This window comes from Balaenoptera physalus (genome assembly GCF_965194825.1).
Source record: "Balaenoptera physalus genome assembly, chromosome: 2".
NCBI lineage: Eukaryota > Metazoa > Chordata > Mammalia > Artiodactyla > Balaenopteridae > Balaenoptera > Balaenoptera physalus.
The window spans coordinates 13028105-13043138 of NC_138883.1; the positions used below are offsets into that span (position 1 = coordinate 13028105).

Consider the following 15034-nt stretch of genomic DNA (forward strand, 5'->3'; position numbering starts at 1 on the left):
AGGACCCATTCCCCAAAATATCCTCGTGTAGTTTCTGAACCCCCTGAGACCAGCGGGTGAATGGCGGTGGGGATTAGGGGGTTCCCAGTGAGAACGTGTACAGGCTGCGCTGGGCGCACTGATTTCCAGTGGATTTGAGACGTGAGAAATTTATTGAAAAGTCCCTTTTATTTTTTTTTTCCGCTCTGACACGCCGGAGAAAAGTGGCGAGGAAGTTTTCTTTCTGCTGTCTCGCGTCTGTTACCTGGCGCGGGGAGGGGAGCGAGGCCCTGGAGAAGGGTGCTGTTGAAGGGTGGGTGGTCTTGGGTGACCCCCTTCTGCCCACAGGGGCTCTGCCCTCCTGGAGAGCTTTAGACTGTGCGCGTGGAGGTGACTTTTTCTGCCTTTCTCTCCGCGTCTCCTCCCCGCAGGTGAAAACTTTTGGCCCCTTCGGAAGCGGCAACCAGGACAACCTGACAATGTACATGGATTTAGCGGACGGCATCTTTTTGAACCAAATCATGTTGCAAATGTAAGTTATATTCGGGGAGGAAGGAAGGAGGGAATGATGCCTCAGAAAGTCGAAATTTAAGGTTGTAGAAATGGAATGTGAAGTTGCAGTGGAGGGTTCTTTGCACGTCAGGCCACTGGTATCTCAGCATTAACGTGTCTTTTCCTCGTTTGTGGGGTATGGAGAACTCCAGGACAGTGGGTTGGCAGCTTGTTTGATGAAAGGAATTTGAAATTGAGTGACTGTCATCCACATGGTGTAGATAGTGCAATTGACTTCGAACTCAGGGACCTGATTGTTGTTTGAGTAATGACACCAAAAAAACCCTTTCTTTTTGGGGGCAAGGAACTGTAACGGAGAGTGTCTGGTTACAGGAAGTGTCGGGTGGGACCGGAGCGTCCGTGAGTGACTATAAAGTTTCATTCGAGGTCAGGACGCCTGTGTTTCTGAGCTCCCCTTCATCTTCCATTTTCAGTTGCCCCAGAGCAAGTACACTTGGTTAAGTCCCTTCTCAGGAACTGGATTTAAAGTCACTATGTTGGGAGAGGCGCAGGGAGCCAGAATACTGTGGTACTGTTTGTCTTGAAGCTTGAGGCTTAAACAGGGTCTTGGTGGAAGTTACACTTGTTAGCATGTTGGTCTGACCACATCCTTTCCTGTTGCTGAATTCTGCAGAGCCTGTCTGATTGACAGCCTGCCACATGTAGGTGTTGGCTCCTGCCGCTGCATTCTGTTTTTAACTCAGGAACTGCAGGGAACATATTGGCACTGAGTGTCAGTGTGATTCACAGGCACTTGAAGCAAAATAAAACATCCTGATGTTCTCTGTGGATCAGGCCCTTATGCTCACCTACTCACCTGCAACTAAGCAAGTTGTCATACTGGAGCATGAACCCGTTAGCTGATGAGAATCAGCTTTGTTTTTGGCCCGCGTGGGAGGAGGAACAGTCAGCTTTGGTATATTCAGAAAGTGGTTTAAATACATCTACCTACAAAGATCTATTTTAAAAAAATTTCCCGAGAACATTGCTTCTTTGGTTTAAGAAGTTACCTGATGTCGTGCTCTGAGAGAGACATCTCAGTCTTAATGTTTTTTTTTTTTAAGGCACTACCACTGTTACCAGTCTTGAGTTTGATTAGATTCTAAAGAGACAAATCTGTTGTCAGGTTTGGCAGCACGTGTCCGAGAACATTGATGAGAAGGAGTTTTCCTCGGGTTGTCTTGTGGCATATTCAAGTTCTGGCAACTCTTCCCCCCTCATCCTGTTAGACCCCGAAAATTGCTGGATTCCAGGGGTACAGCAACCAGTGAAACTTAGAGCTGTCCTGTTTAATTAAAAAAAAGCAGCAGTATCCCCCGGCCTTTTCATTCAGCTTTTACACCCAGGCGAGGGGAGAACAAAAGCCCTGGGACTGTTTCTCTTTCTTCCCTGACCTTTGGAATTCCTGAAGCGTTTACCACTTGCTTGTAAATCAGGAAAGCCTGTTGGACCATTCCTTTGCGAAATGCCACCTCATCACTGGTTCACACTCGGCTCGCGGCTAAATTCAGTTTGAAGGGCTTCTCCCTTCCCCTTGACAGTTTGAAACGTTATTTTCTCCTCTTTGCTTCGCCAAGGTAATCGTGCTGGAGGTGGGAACTGATATGTTTGCGGCTCTTCAGGCCTCAAGCAGCGCTTCTGGGTCCTCTGGCCAGGGTTGGACACCGAGGAGGGGACAGTGGGGAAGATGGGTGGCTTTCCAGAAGGAGGAAATCAAGGAGGGAGAGGCGCAAGCAGCACGCAGTTTACTGACTGGGTGATCGGAATGACCCTGCTCCAGGTGATAGAAATCAGAGCATTGTTTGCTCTTGAAAGTGGGCAGGGATTGACTGGAAAGGGGGCACAAGGGAACTTCAGAGGGTGGTAGAAATGTTCCGTATATTGACTGGAGTATATTTCATCTTTCAAAAGTCATCAAGGTGTAACTTAAGATATATGCATTTCACCCTAAGTGTAAAAGTTACCTCAAGGGGACTTCCTGGGTGGTCCAGTGGTTAAGACTCTGTGCTTCTAATGCAGGGGGTGTGGATTCGACCCCTGGTCCGGGAACTAAGATCCCACATAAAAAATTACCTCAAAAAAAAAAAAACAAAAAAAAACGAATTTCAACCCTAGTGTTGAAAGCCTAGGTAGCCAGCTTGGGTTCAAACCCTAGGTCTCTCTCATGCATGCTTTGTGACGCTGGGCACATCACTCAACCTCTCAGTTTCCTCACCTGTAAAGTGGGAAGGAAAGTACCTTCCTTAAGAGATGGTTGTGAGGATTAAATGATGTTAGCAGTTAGCATAGTGCCTGCCACTTAATAGGTATTGGCGTTGGTTGTATCCACCTTCTTAATCCAGAAAGGATTTGGGGCACCCCCTAAGAGTTCTTTTTTTTTTTTTTTTCTGTCTACCTTTCTCCTACATTCCTAGTCTCCTAGATTACTGCATACTTTTTAGCCTTAGCTCTCTCCCAACAAGATCTAGGGCAAAACTGGACTCTGGGACCCATATCCTAGCCCCACATCTAACACTGCTTAAGCCAAGCCTGTTTTCACTTCTGCCAAGTGGAGACACGTTGGGCTAACTAGCAGGTGAGTGATAAGGCTGTTCTGCCTTATCTCCCACGCTAGTAGCCCCAACTGTGTTCAGTTCGCCTATCTTAATAAATTCTCTCCAAGTTGGTAGGACCTGAGGAAATTGCAGAGAGCATTGTGCTAACCTGTTGCTGGAGTTCAGATAAGAGGCGTGTTACCTAACACTTCAGAGCCATATGGAGGCTGGCTGGGGGTCATGTGACTGCACCTGGGCATTGTCTCTGGCAACTGAAGAAGGCTGCGGTAGTAGTCTCTGGGCCCTGGCCTCCTGGTGACATCAGTGCCTGGAAGTTGGAAAGCCCTGTGGGCTCAGCTTTCAGGGGAGGCCCAGGTCTAGAATTCCTGAATGAAAGTGAGGCATTGAGTGGCGTGGATGGAGATGCTTGGGAAAACTTGCTGAATAGCTCCTCTGTAAATGCAGTTTCTCTGGGTACCTGCTGGTAGTCAAGGGAAAAACTAGGTGTCTGATTCACTTTGGACACATTTTTCGTGGTCTCATAGGAAAATTAAGAACTTTGACTCTAGCATCAGGCAGACAAGTTCACATCCTCCCTCTGCCACTTACTGGTGCTCTTGGGCAAGTTACTTTTACTCTCTAAGCCTCAATCTCCTGATTTGTAATAAGGGGGATGGTATTTTATGGATTTGGGGAGGATTAAATAAGATTATGCATGTATAGGAAATGCCCAACAAATGTCAGTCATCATTATTGTTAGCGTGAAGCCCAGAGCTGGGTTTGTGTGTGTGTGCCCACGTGCGTGTGATGGTGCACATCTGTACACGTGAGAGTGGACACCTGAATTGACATAATGGCTGTTGGGTTCAGCTGAGAACTTAGGACTGGCTGGGGCTGAGAGCTTGTGCTTGGGCAAGGCCTGCGTTAAATCCAACACTGTTTACTTTGTTCAGACTCCTTTCTAACCCCTTGTACTAGCTGCAAAATTACAGATAATATATTAGTTATTCAGAAGTTGGTAATAGCCTCAGACCAATGCGAGAGTTTCTTAGGCTTCTCAAAAGCATTTGAGGGATAATTTTTTGCCTTAGTGTGCTGGAAGAGGAGTTATGTTCCCATTTTGCAGATGTAAAAGCTGAGGATACAGGGGCAGATACTGATTAGTTGAATGAGTTTGTGTTGGTGCTAGAGAGTTGGAGCAAAAAAGATTTTTACTGATGAACTTGAGTGATATTCTTTCATGGCTGCAGCATATGACACTCTTCATGCGGCCTTTGAGTCTGTAAAAAATTACACAAAATTCACGTTTGTTGGAGGGAGGTTGGAACATACAGATGAGCAAAACAAGCATTGCCTGTAATTTTACCATGTCGAGGTAGCAGAATTAATATTTTGGTGTTTCCCAGATGTTGTCTATGGTATATACGTATAATATATGTTCCTAATGTACTTTTATACAAATTTGGGCTCAGGCTACTGCTTAACACCTTTTTTATTAACCTATGATAGATTATCAATATCTCCATCATCTGTATCAAACATAGTTTCTCGATTCAGGGTTTTTTTTTTTTTTTGGATTCAGTTTTAAATTTAGGAAGTCTTTGGAATATAATGAAAAGTTGGGGGCTGGCCTTTTCACAAAGGAGGGAGGCAAGGTTGCTATAAATCTAAATTATAGTTCTCTTTAAAATTGTAGGGAGAGTTGATTTCTTTTTTTCAAGTTAGAAGTTTTTATGAGAAGGAAGCCCCAGGGGCCCACACTTTGGACTTGTATCTCTCCAAGTTCGGATAGTGTACCAGATGCTTTGTTGCACCCTTGTCTCTGTCCTGTCCTCTGACATCCTGATGTGGGGCTGTGTGGCTTTGCTTTCTAGGGCTGTCATACAAAGAAGATCCTTATTCTTTTTTTTTTTTTTTTTTTTTTTATTTTATTTTTTTTTATGAGTTTTGTTTTTTTTTTTTAATTAGTAGTTACTTTATTTATTTATTTATTTATTTATTTATTTTTATTTTTGGCTGTGTTGGGTCTTCGTTTCGTGCGAGGGCTTTCTCTAGTTGCAGCAAGCGGGGGCCACTCTTCATCGCGGTGCAGGGGCCGCTCTTCATCGCGGTGCGCCGGCCTTTCACTATCGCGGCCCGTCCCATTGCGGGGTACAGGCTCCAGATGCGCAGGCTCAGTAGTTGTGGCTCACGGGCCCAGTTGCTCCGTGGCATGTGGGATCCTCCCAGACCAGGGCTCGAACCCGTGTCCCCTGCGTTAGCAGGCAGATTCTCAACCACTGCGCCACCAGGGAAGCCCGATCCTTATTCTTAAGGATGGCTTTCAGGGAAACAGTCTTGCAGTGGTTCTATGATGTCCTCTTCCTGGGATCAAGAACCAGGTACCACGTGTGCCAGTGCGGACCTGGCCTCCCTAGAATGATAACATTTTAGTGCTGGAAGGATCCTGTGGTCATCTTGCAGATGAGCACAGTGGGGCCCAGAGAACTTTCGCCAGTCCTGGCCCCATTTCCAAACCAGAATCAGTAGCTCCTAACCCACTTCCTGCTGAGGGACAGGTCGGGGTTACACAGTGCTGGGCAGAGTGGGGATAGGCCTTCCTTCACCATAATTGACTTTTGTTTCAATTTGTTTCCTAATCTCTCTTTATCCTGAGAGCCTGAGTTAAAGGAGGGAGTGCTAATGATCATGATAATTAGTCTAATTATTCATATAGAACCCCCTCCCCGACCCACGTCACCTGACAGCCTCCCAGGCCCCGACCCTGGATCCTGGGTGTGTGTTGTGCCATTGCCCGTGCAGTGAATGTCCACATGTTTGCCAAGGTCGTCCAGCTTCTGGCACTCCTCAGGGGGTCCCGTCTGACTTAATGTAAGCTGGGACTACAATAACGACAAAACAGAAAAAGCCCTGCATGTTCTCGAAGTTCTGCTATTTTAGGAAGCACGTTCATTACTTTATGAAATTGCTTCTCATCTCTTAAGGTTTCTATGGCAAAGGGAAGAGAACTGCACCCTTAAGAGAAATTACTTTGTCGTGCTAGGTGCACTTCTGTAGCTAAAATGCCTTTGTGGTTTAAATTCCGAATGCCTCCTCTGCTGCTAAATTAATTTCCACTGAACTGTTAACCTTTATTTTCTCAGTAATGAATGGCTCCAGGAGAAACATGTAACATGTAAATGGGTTGGCCAGATTCTAGTACTGTGTGGGGACAATAAGAAACGTTGTCCCAGGACAGTTGAAAAGAGGTCCTCTGGTTGTCCCAAGGAGCCCATATGACTGTTTTAGGAGATACAGGATGATTGAATAAAGTCCATGGCTGATTGTATTGCATGTGATTCATAAAGGGGTTTGCATATACACAATACAGTGTAGGGACTCATAGTGTTTATATCAAATATTTACTTAATGGTTGAATTTTAAACAGCTTGTGTTATTAAGAAATTGTGCTTATAGTGGCATTTGAAATAATTTCTATTTTTAGATTTTTTTTCCTGTTTGTCAACTTTGTATACATTATTGGCTTTGAATGAGCTGAATGGCATTGAAATTGATTTGCGTAACTCCCCAAATTCCCCTTCTTGTGCTCTCATCATCATCATCACCATCATCATCATCGAGGGGCCCGAGTACCGAGGAAGGAGGAAGAGGCCTGTCTCTCCTCCATCACACCAGCCCCTGGGAGGCTCAGCACCCTTAGCACAGGACTCGGATGACAGAAGAAACTGTGAAGACAGCCCTCATTTTAATGAAACATCCTTTGTGGTGCCTTGGGACAGTCGAATGGCGGGGAGGGGTATGTTAGGAAAAGCAGTGTGGGGTACATGGGGAGAGGGAAGAGAAATCCATTCCGTTGAATCTGTTCTCTTCAAATAGGAAGTATTTTTGACACTGAGAATTTTTGAGAAATGTCCTGTATGGAGATGAGTGAAATTATAAATCACTTGATTCAGATTTCTAGTTTCATCACAAGCAGACCTGACTTTTGCCTGAGGTTGGAAAATAAATGACACTTTGGGGGTTTCCCACATGAATTATTTGTGTCTCTTCGCATTTCTCGTAGGGGGTGTTGTATACCACATAGTATCGCAGACTCATGGTGGCGGTTTTTTGAGATAGAATTGTGCCCCTGGGATGTAAATCACAGGCAAGAGCAATTCGGTGACATAGGCAGGAGACTGGTTTGAAATGGAACGTTCATGATTTTACTGGTTTATGAAGTCAGAAAGTGTACTGTTTTCCCCTTTTCCATCTTTCTTGATATTTTGTGTATTTTGCTTTGGTCAGCTTTGAATCCTTTTTAATCTTGAAATATATTTGGGGGCAGGTTATTGATGTTTACACAGTGCAGCTTTTGGGTCTGCACTGACACTTGGTTGTTCTTGGGTGCTCTGGGGCCAGAAATAACATCGCCTAAGGGCTGGTGGGGGGCTAGGTGCTTGGGGGGGACAGGAGGTGATGTGGCTCCCCGGAGGTCCACGGCTTGGTAGTGGCAGAATTAGGACTTGACTTGAGCCACACTGTCACAGCTGCATAGTAACCTAGGCTTGGAGAGGACCGAATGCTCAGTAGCGGCTGGGGTAGGATGGGGTGTGACAGATGCTGGGAGATGCAATTTTCCATTCTCATTTTTCTTCCCCTAGAGATCCCAGGCCAACAAATCAACGCATCAACAAACACGTCAACAATGATGTGAACCTTCGCATTCAGAACTTGACCATCTTGGTGAGAAACATTAAGACCTACTACCAGGTGAGGCGGGCCCCTCCGCGCCGCCCTCCCCGGGTTCTGTGCGTCCGGCAATACCGTCATTTGAACGGTTTCCCCACAGGAAGCCGAGAGGAAACGATGGTCAGGCATCTGCTTGTTGAAACTTGGTGTGTTCGCACGTGCATCCCTTTTTTTGGCCTTGTGAGAAGGGTCAGAGGTGGGATTGCTTTACTTTGTCCAGGGAATGTTCTTTGAGCCGTGTGCAAAGCATCGTGCCTGGTGCTGTGAGGGCCCCAGAGACGAGCCTTGGTTCGCAGCCGCGGCCCAAGCACACAGTCGAGTGGGGCCTGGCTGGCACGGGCTCTGGGAGGGGCAGCCCGACACGGTTATCACCCACAGCGCCGTGAGTCTGTGCAGGAGTGATTCAAAGGGTTGAGGGAGAGAAGGGACCACAGAAGGGTTATGTTCAGGCCAAATATATAATCAGTGAGTGCCCAGCTGGCAGACGGGAGCGCCGGGTTCACAGTATGGGGTGTCTGCTTGTGAAATGCTCCCCATATCTCATTAGCAGGTAGTCGGTGGGTCAGACGACAGGGCCCAAAGGGGGAAGGGCTGTGAAAATCCCCATCCCAGCCTCGGGAAGGTTGGGTGAGAATCTTTGACGATGTTCATGATCTTTAGATGGCCGGCGTCGATGGGAAACAGATTTAAACTTTGCACCTCAGAGCCATGATTGTCAAACTCAGCAGTGAAACGTTTTCCCCCATATGATTTTCTTGAGTCCCCAGGTGAAGCCCTAGCAACTCTGGTTGACTTGAGGGCTGGGGGACTCTAGCGCCCTCAGCTCAGCCCCTCTTTCTCCAGGGCATCTCTGTGGGTTCCCAGGACCCCAGGGAACACAGTTTGAGAATCACTGCTCAAGAACCAGTCCCTTCCAGATTCATACTGGGGTTTCACTGAGCGCTCTGCCTCTGAGACCTCCCCCAGCGCTCAGCTTCCTGGGCTGTAACTTAGTCTTGGTTCTGGGGCTGGGGAGCATCTTCAGAGTCATGAGGCCCCTGTCACCATGAGGAAGCCCTCCGCCCAGCTGTGGCTTCCCTCTCTGCCCTCGTGCAGTGGTGCTGCTTCTGAGGTCACTGAGGTCGCTGGCCAGGCGGCCAGGTGGAGTTTGCACTGTGGCGTTGGGCTGGGTGCTGGGTCCAGTTCCTGCAGAGGGCTGTGGTTGCTGCTGGATTTGAAGAAAGGAGGGAAAAGGAGGGAGTGGACAGTGTCTTGGGTTTTCTGAGGTGATTATTTCCATTTTCCTCCCACTGGGGTCGGGGTACCTGAGAGGGGGCTTGGGGTGCTGGAATGTTTTGCTTGTGTGGCCAATTCAGCAAGCCCCTTGTGCTCATTCCATGGCCCGTTGGTGGCACAGCACTGTGGACACTCCGAGCAGCCTTTGGGAGGCTTAGCACCAGGCCCCTGCTTTAGTAACAGATGCCAGCTGTGCTGAGGAGGGGTCCGGGGGTGAGCGAGAGCCCTGTGAGAACTGGATCTATAGGGGTGACGGGGGTTTGTTTCCTTGCTGAGGAGGGCCACTGTCAGGGCTGGGCATGCTGTCAGCAGGTGGGTCTCAGCTAGTGCTTCCCTCATGACAGCCATAGTCAGGGGAAACGGGTGCTGCCAGTGAACTTGGGCCTGGGCGTGGAGGGGGCTGCCTGGTGGCCATGGTGGTTGTTTAGCAGCTACTCGGGGCTTGATCTCTGGCTGCAGGCACCATTCATGGTAAGCAGTGCTTTCGATGCTGTGTGCTAAGTGCCAGGGGAAGCAGATGGTGCTAACAGTTGGAGACAAGACCCCTGACTCTGGACAGGTGAGTCTCCTGCCCCAGATGTGGCTGGGAGGCGGTAACCCTCCCTGGAAGCACTGGGGTGGAGGTGAGGTTTCTGGCTCTGTGCGCAGCGTGGAACAGTCAGGTGCTTGCTGCAAGGTGTTTGGCCTGGCAGATGCTGCCCTCTGGGCTTGGCGGCCCAGTAGGACACATGCTGGTGGCACTCAGCAGCTCTGACAGTCCAGTCTGGGCCGGCCAAAGGGCTTGAGACCCTCTACTTGGAGGTAACGTGCCCCTCTTAGGGCACCGTGCCGAGTTCCAGAAGATGGGAAACAGTCACAGGAAGGAAACGATCACTAGTCCATTCTCAGGGCCCAGAAAGACTTATGGGTAGAAAAGAGGCCCCTGCATCCTTGTTCTGTTTCTGCGCTGTTAGCTCTTTGAGGGCAGGCCTGGTGTGTGTTGGCAGCCTCAGCTCCAACCCGGAGCAAATGTTTGCTGAAAGCACTTGCTAAAGGCCATGAGCCGTCCCTGACCCTCAGCCAGCCTTGCTCACTTGGAGGAAGCTGGCAGGACACTGCCATTTGGGCTGACACAGCTTAGGTGTGGGCAGTGTTCTGTTGTGTATTTTTTCCTTCCAACTTATGATACAATAAAGTTTAGTTCTGGTTGTATAAGTAATATGTGCTCTTAATAAACAGCTTAGAAAACAAACAAATAGCAAGAAGAAAAGAACCACTCATAACCCCACCACCCAGAGACAATCACTATTAACATTTTTAGAGCTTCCTTCCAGTTTTTGCATGAATAGTTTTTTGTTGTTGTTTTGTTTTTTGTTTTTAGCATCTTTATTGGAGTATAATTGCTTTACAGTGGTGTTAGTTTCTGCTTTATAACAAAGTGAATCAGTTATACATATACATATATCCCCATATCCCCTCCCTCTTGTGTCTCCCTCCTACCCTCCCTATCCCACCCCTCTAGGTGGTCACAAAGCACCGAGCTGATCTCCCTGTGCTATGTGGCTGCTTCCCACTAGCTATCTATTTTACATTTGGTAGTGTATATATGTCCATGTCACTCTCTCACTTTGTCCCAGCTTACCCTTCCCCCTCCCTGTGTCCTTAGGTCCATTCTCTACATCTGAATCTTTATTCCTGTCCTGCCCCTAGGTTCTTCATGACCTTTTTTTTTTTTTTTAGATTCCATATCTATGTGTTAGCCTGCGGTATTTGTTTTTCTCTTTCTGACTGACTTCACTCTGTATGACAGACGCCTGAATAGTTTTTGTTTTACACCATTGTGGTCGGGCCATATATACAATTGCTTACCCTGCCTATTTCCTTACCACCTGACAATTGTAGCATAAACATACAATAACAATAATTGGTTATTATTGTAAAGGGATATTCAAGGAAGTTTCCCAAAAGCAGTACTGCCCAGCATCTCCTTGTGAGAGAGACCCTGCAGGTTGTAAGGGCTTGGGGTGAAGTGAGACAAACGTGGTTCTTCCTCTGGCTGGGGAGGGCGGGAGGTCACCCCTTCGGGAGGGGGACTTCCTCTTGCCATGGCTTTTCAGTAGACACGCCAAAGTCATGGAGTCCAGCCCCGGGTCCTGTCTGCAAAACAGTGGTCTGGCCGCCCCCAGGCTGTCCCCTTCTTTTCTGAGGCACGTGGGGCGGGAACAGTCAGCAGGGACAGGGGCCTCTCGTGAATAGCATGGGCTTCTTTCACAAGGAAGCTCAAGTTTTGCCCCTGAAAACCTCTGGAGACCAAAAAGGTCCTTGACATTTTTCTGGGGCAGAGGACAGGCAGTGGGTGAGAACCAGCACGGCCAGGTTCAGCCTGACCACCAGTGTCTCAGGCCTCCCTCTGACCTGCTGCTTGGACTCTTCTGGGGTTGGCGCCTGGAATCGGCATTTTCAGAAGTTCCCCAGCTGTTTGAGTCTTAACATCCTTCCGACAGGAGGGGGAATCAGCAGGCTAGAGAGAGAGAGAGAGAGAGGTGGTTCTCAAAGTGTGGTCCCCAGACCAGCAGCATCAGCATCACCTGGGAACTTGTTAGAGACACAGGTGGTCAGGCCCCTCCCCCAGACCTGCTGTGGGGGTCCAGTAGTCTGCAGCTTTACAAGCCCTCCAGGTGATTCTGATGCACATTCGTGGGAACTAGTGGGTTAGAGCATTTCTAGTGATGCCTAGGAGAGACACCTTCAGCCAGGTCTCCTGGGGCGGAGAGGGCTCAGTTCTCACCAGGTAACTCCTCTCCATCACATACAGTGGACACACATCTCATCTGCCCCAGGACGGGAAGAGCAGAGGCTCTGAGGAGAGGCTGCAAAGATGAGAAGGTGACCAGAGGGAATAGGTGTCACTGAGGGAGTTGCTGGGAAGGGGCAGAGGAAGCCAGAGTTGGACAGGACATTGGGCAGAGCTCCCAATTCAGTCTGTGAATTTTAAGGAAGGAAAGGCTGGTCAGGCTGAGCATCCACAAATGGGACATCTGCGGAGAGGCCTGGAGGAAAGGCGGGCCTGGACCAGAACTGCACGCTGCTTTGAGCCGCCTGGCTGGTTAGTGTTGAGCCCAGCATCACATAAGGCTTGTTTTTTTGTTGTTGTTGTTGTTTTTTTTAAATTGGTCCTTCAATTCACTTCTTTTTTTTTTAAGATTTATTTTTATTTATTTATTTATTTTGGCTGCGCCAGGTCTTCGTTGGGGCACGTGGGCTCTTTGTTGTGGCATGCAGGGATCTAGTTCCCCAACCAGGGATCGAACCCGAGCCCCCTGAATTGGGAACGTGGAGTCTTACCCACTGGACCACCAGGGAAGTCCACATGAGGCTTGTTTTATTCACTCAACAGCCAAACTCTTTTTCATCTGAGTCCTTTTCAGTTAAAATTTGGATTTATAGAATGGTTCATTGTTTACATTCAGGGCCTTGAGTATGGACATTGAATGCATGTTCATTTGATCGTGGAATCAGTAGGAAAATAAGGCTAGTAGTATACGCAGAAATCCCCGGCGTGGCAGGTGGCTGATATATGTTTATCCTTGGGGGATTGCTCATGGTGTCAACTGCCGTCCCCTGCCCTGGACACCTGTGATCTAGCTCCTTCTCACGACACTTAGAGCCTAATTGTCATGTGAAGTTTCTGAGGTTTCTTTGGCTTTCTGCTGGTGGGAAGCACTTCACACAGCGGCCTGGACAAGTGCAGTGTGTGTTGGTGGAGATGTAAGTCTTCATTGTTGACTCACATGTGGATATCGATCCTGAAATCGGGACCCTCAGGTGCATGTAGGGACCCACCTGCAGGACTGACTCTGAAATGGGAAATTGGCTGAGTTTCTCTGAGCATCTCCCCTCGCTGGCCAAGCACTGGGACAGGCAGCTTTCCTTCTGTGGGCCTCCTGAGTTCTCATCTGTCCGAAAGAGGGTGGGCCCTTGTGGTTCTGAAATTCTGCAGTCGCATAATGGCCAGAGACCACCAAGATTTAGAGTTTCAGGTGACCTCGAGGAAGCTCTGTAGTTCTGTATTATGAGTTCCTGGAACTCGGCTCTTCTGGTTTCTCACATGGCTGGAAGGCTAGAATGGACCCAGAATATTGTTCTTTATCTCAGAATAGTTTCTTCTCAGCAGAAGAAACAGTCCAGGGTTGCCCTATCTTCTGTAATCTCTTTTTTCCTTCATTGCTTTGAAAAATTAAAAATAAAACAGTACAAATGGTTATAATGAACACCTGTGTATCTGCTCGAAATAAATATGAACATATGTGTTCATATTTGTGAGTTATTTTTCATATTTGCTTCAGACCTCTCTTTCAAGAATTTTTTTCTGATTGAAGTCCCCGGTGTGCCTCTACTGCATCCAGGTATCCTTCCCTCCCTCCCTGGAGGTACCGCTGTCGTCAACTTGTGTGCGTATACGTATTGTTTTACGTCATCTCTTCAGATAAAACCTCCATATACTGCCTGTACCCCTTGTCCACTCAGCCTTGCTTTTGCTTTTGAGATCTGTCAGCTTTCTGTGGCATTTGTATTAGATAAGCATGGGCTGACTACTAAAAGTTAGAATTATCTTTAGGAATGTGCGCACTCAGTTTGAAAAAACGGAAGACTTGTCAAAAGTAAGAATAGAAGGAAATGTGTATTTGACATTGTTGGTGGGAACAAAGTAAACTGTCTCATTCGTGTAGTCTCAGGGTTTTTAGGTAAAGTGATGTCTCCTTAGGTGGGTGTGATGTGCTTTGCTTTGGTGGCTAGAGACCGTGTTCAAGGGAACTTAGAGTCTGCTCAGTCCCTGTCTACAGGTACCAGTGGCTTTTGCTTTATGAGTAATACAGTGTATTGAATTTGTAGGGGAGAAATTACTTTGTCCACTCTTTAAAGGTTAAAGAGTAAGGCTGTGAGACGGGTATTCTTGTTGTAGCTTATATCTGTGTTTTGAGGAAATTAAAAGTAATTTTTTTTTTAATAAATTTATTTTATTTATTTATTTATTTATTTTATTTTTGGCTGCGTTGGGTCTTTGTTGCTGCGTGCCGGCTTTCTCTAGTTGCGGCAAGTGGGGGCTACTCTTTGTTGGCGGGCTTCTCATTGCGGTGGCATCCCTTGTTGCGGAGCACAGGCTCCAGGCGCACGGGCCTCAGTAGTTGTGGCACGCGGGCTTCAGTAGTTGTGGCTCACGCGCTCTAGAGTGCAGGCTCAGCAGCTGTGGCACACGGGCTTAGTTGCTCCGCGGCATGTGGGATCTTCCCAGACCAGGGCTCAAACCTGTGTCTCCTGCATTGGCAGGCAGATTCTTAACCACTGTGCCACCAGGGGAGCCCAAAAGTAATGTTTTTGATTATAATTTCTTTTAACTTTTTTTTTTAACATCTTTATTGGAGTATAATTGCTTTACAATGGTGTGTTAGTTTCTGCTTTATAATAAAGTGAATTAGTTATACATATGTCCCCATATCTCTTCCCTCTTGCAATGATTATAATTTCTGATTGCAGATTGGGAAATATAAAGAAAATTAAATCTGCCCACTATCTCATCACCTAGGCATACCATTGTTAACATTTTGGTATTTATGCTTCCTGATTTTGTGTCTGTTACTACATGTGCTTCAAGATGTGGATTGTATGTAACCTTTATTTTCATTTACTGTGTAGTGAGCATTTTCCCATGTCATTAAATATTCTTTCATAATATGAGTTTTAGTGTCTACATGGCACTTCATTATGTGGCTGTACCACTATCATTGATACTGAGTTATTTCTGTCTTAGAATTATAAACAATACCCCATGAACATACTTGGTCCATAAATCTTTCAACAACTGTTTTTATGTTCTTAGGATAAATTCCTAGCATGGAATTCCTGCGTCAAAGGGCATGAACACTTGGAGGACTTTTGCTACTTATGGCCAAAATTACCTTCTTTACAGGCCTTTTGTTTTTCTT

At 47.2% G+C, this 15034-nt stretch overlaps 1 protein-coding gene across 11 annotated transcripts in view; it reads left to right on the plus strand.

Moving 5' to 3' along the window:
* Positions 1–15034, plus strand: part of CCDC88C (coiled-coil domain containing 88C) — a 125218-nt gene that overhangs the window by 901 nt on the left and 109283 nt on the right. For all 11 annotated transcript variants that reach the window (XR_014260946.1, XR_014260947.1, XM_082451153.1 and 8 more), the window contains exons 2-3: positions 411–511; positions 7709–7817. Coding sequence is in view for 9 of the 11 variants with exons in the window: in XM_082451153.1 (XP_082307279.1) it covers positions 411–511; positions 7709–7817 (210 nt within the window). In the remaining 2 variants the exon portion in view is untranslated. The remainder of the gene's footprint in view (positions 1–410; positions 512–7708; positions 7818–15034) is intronic.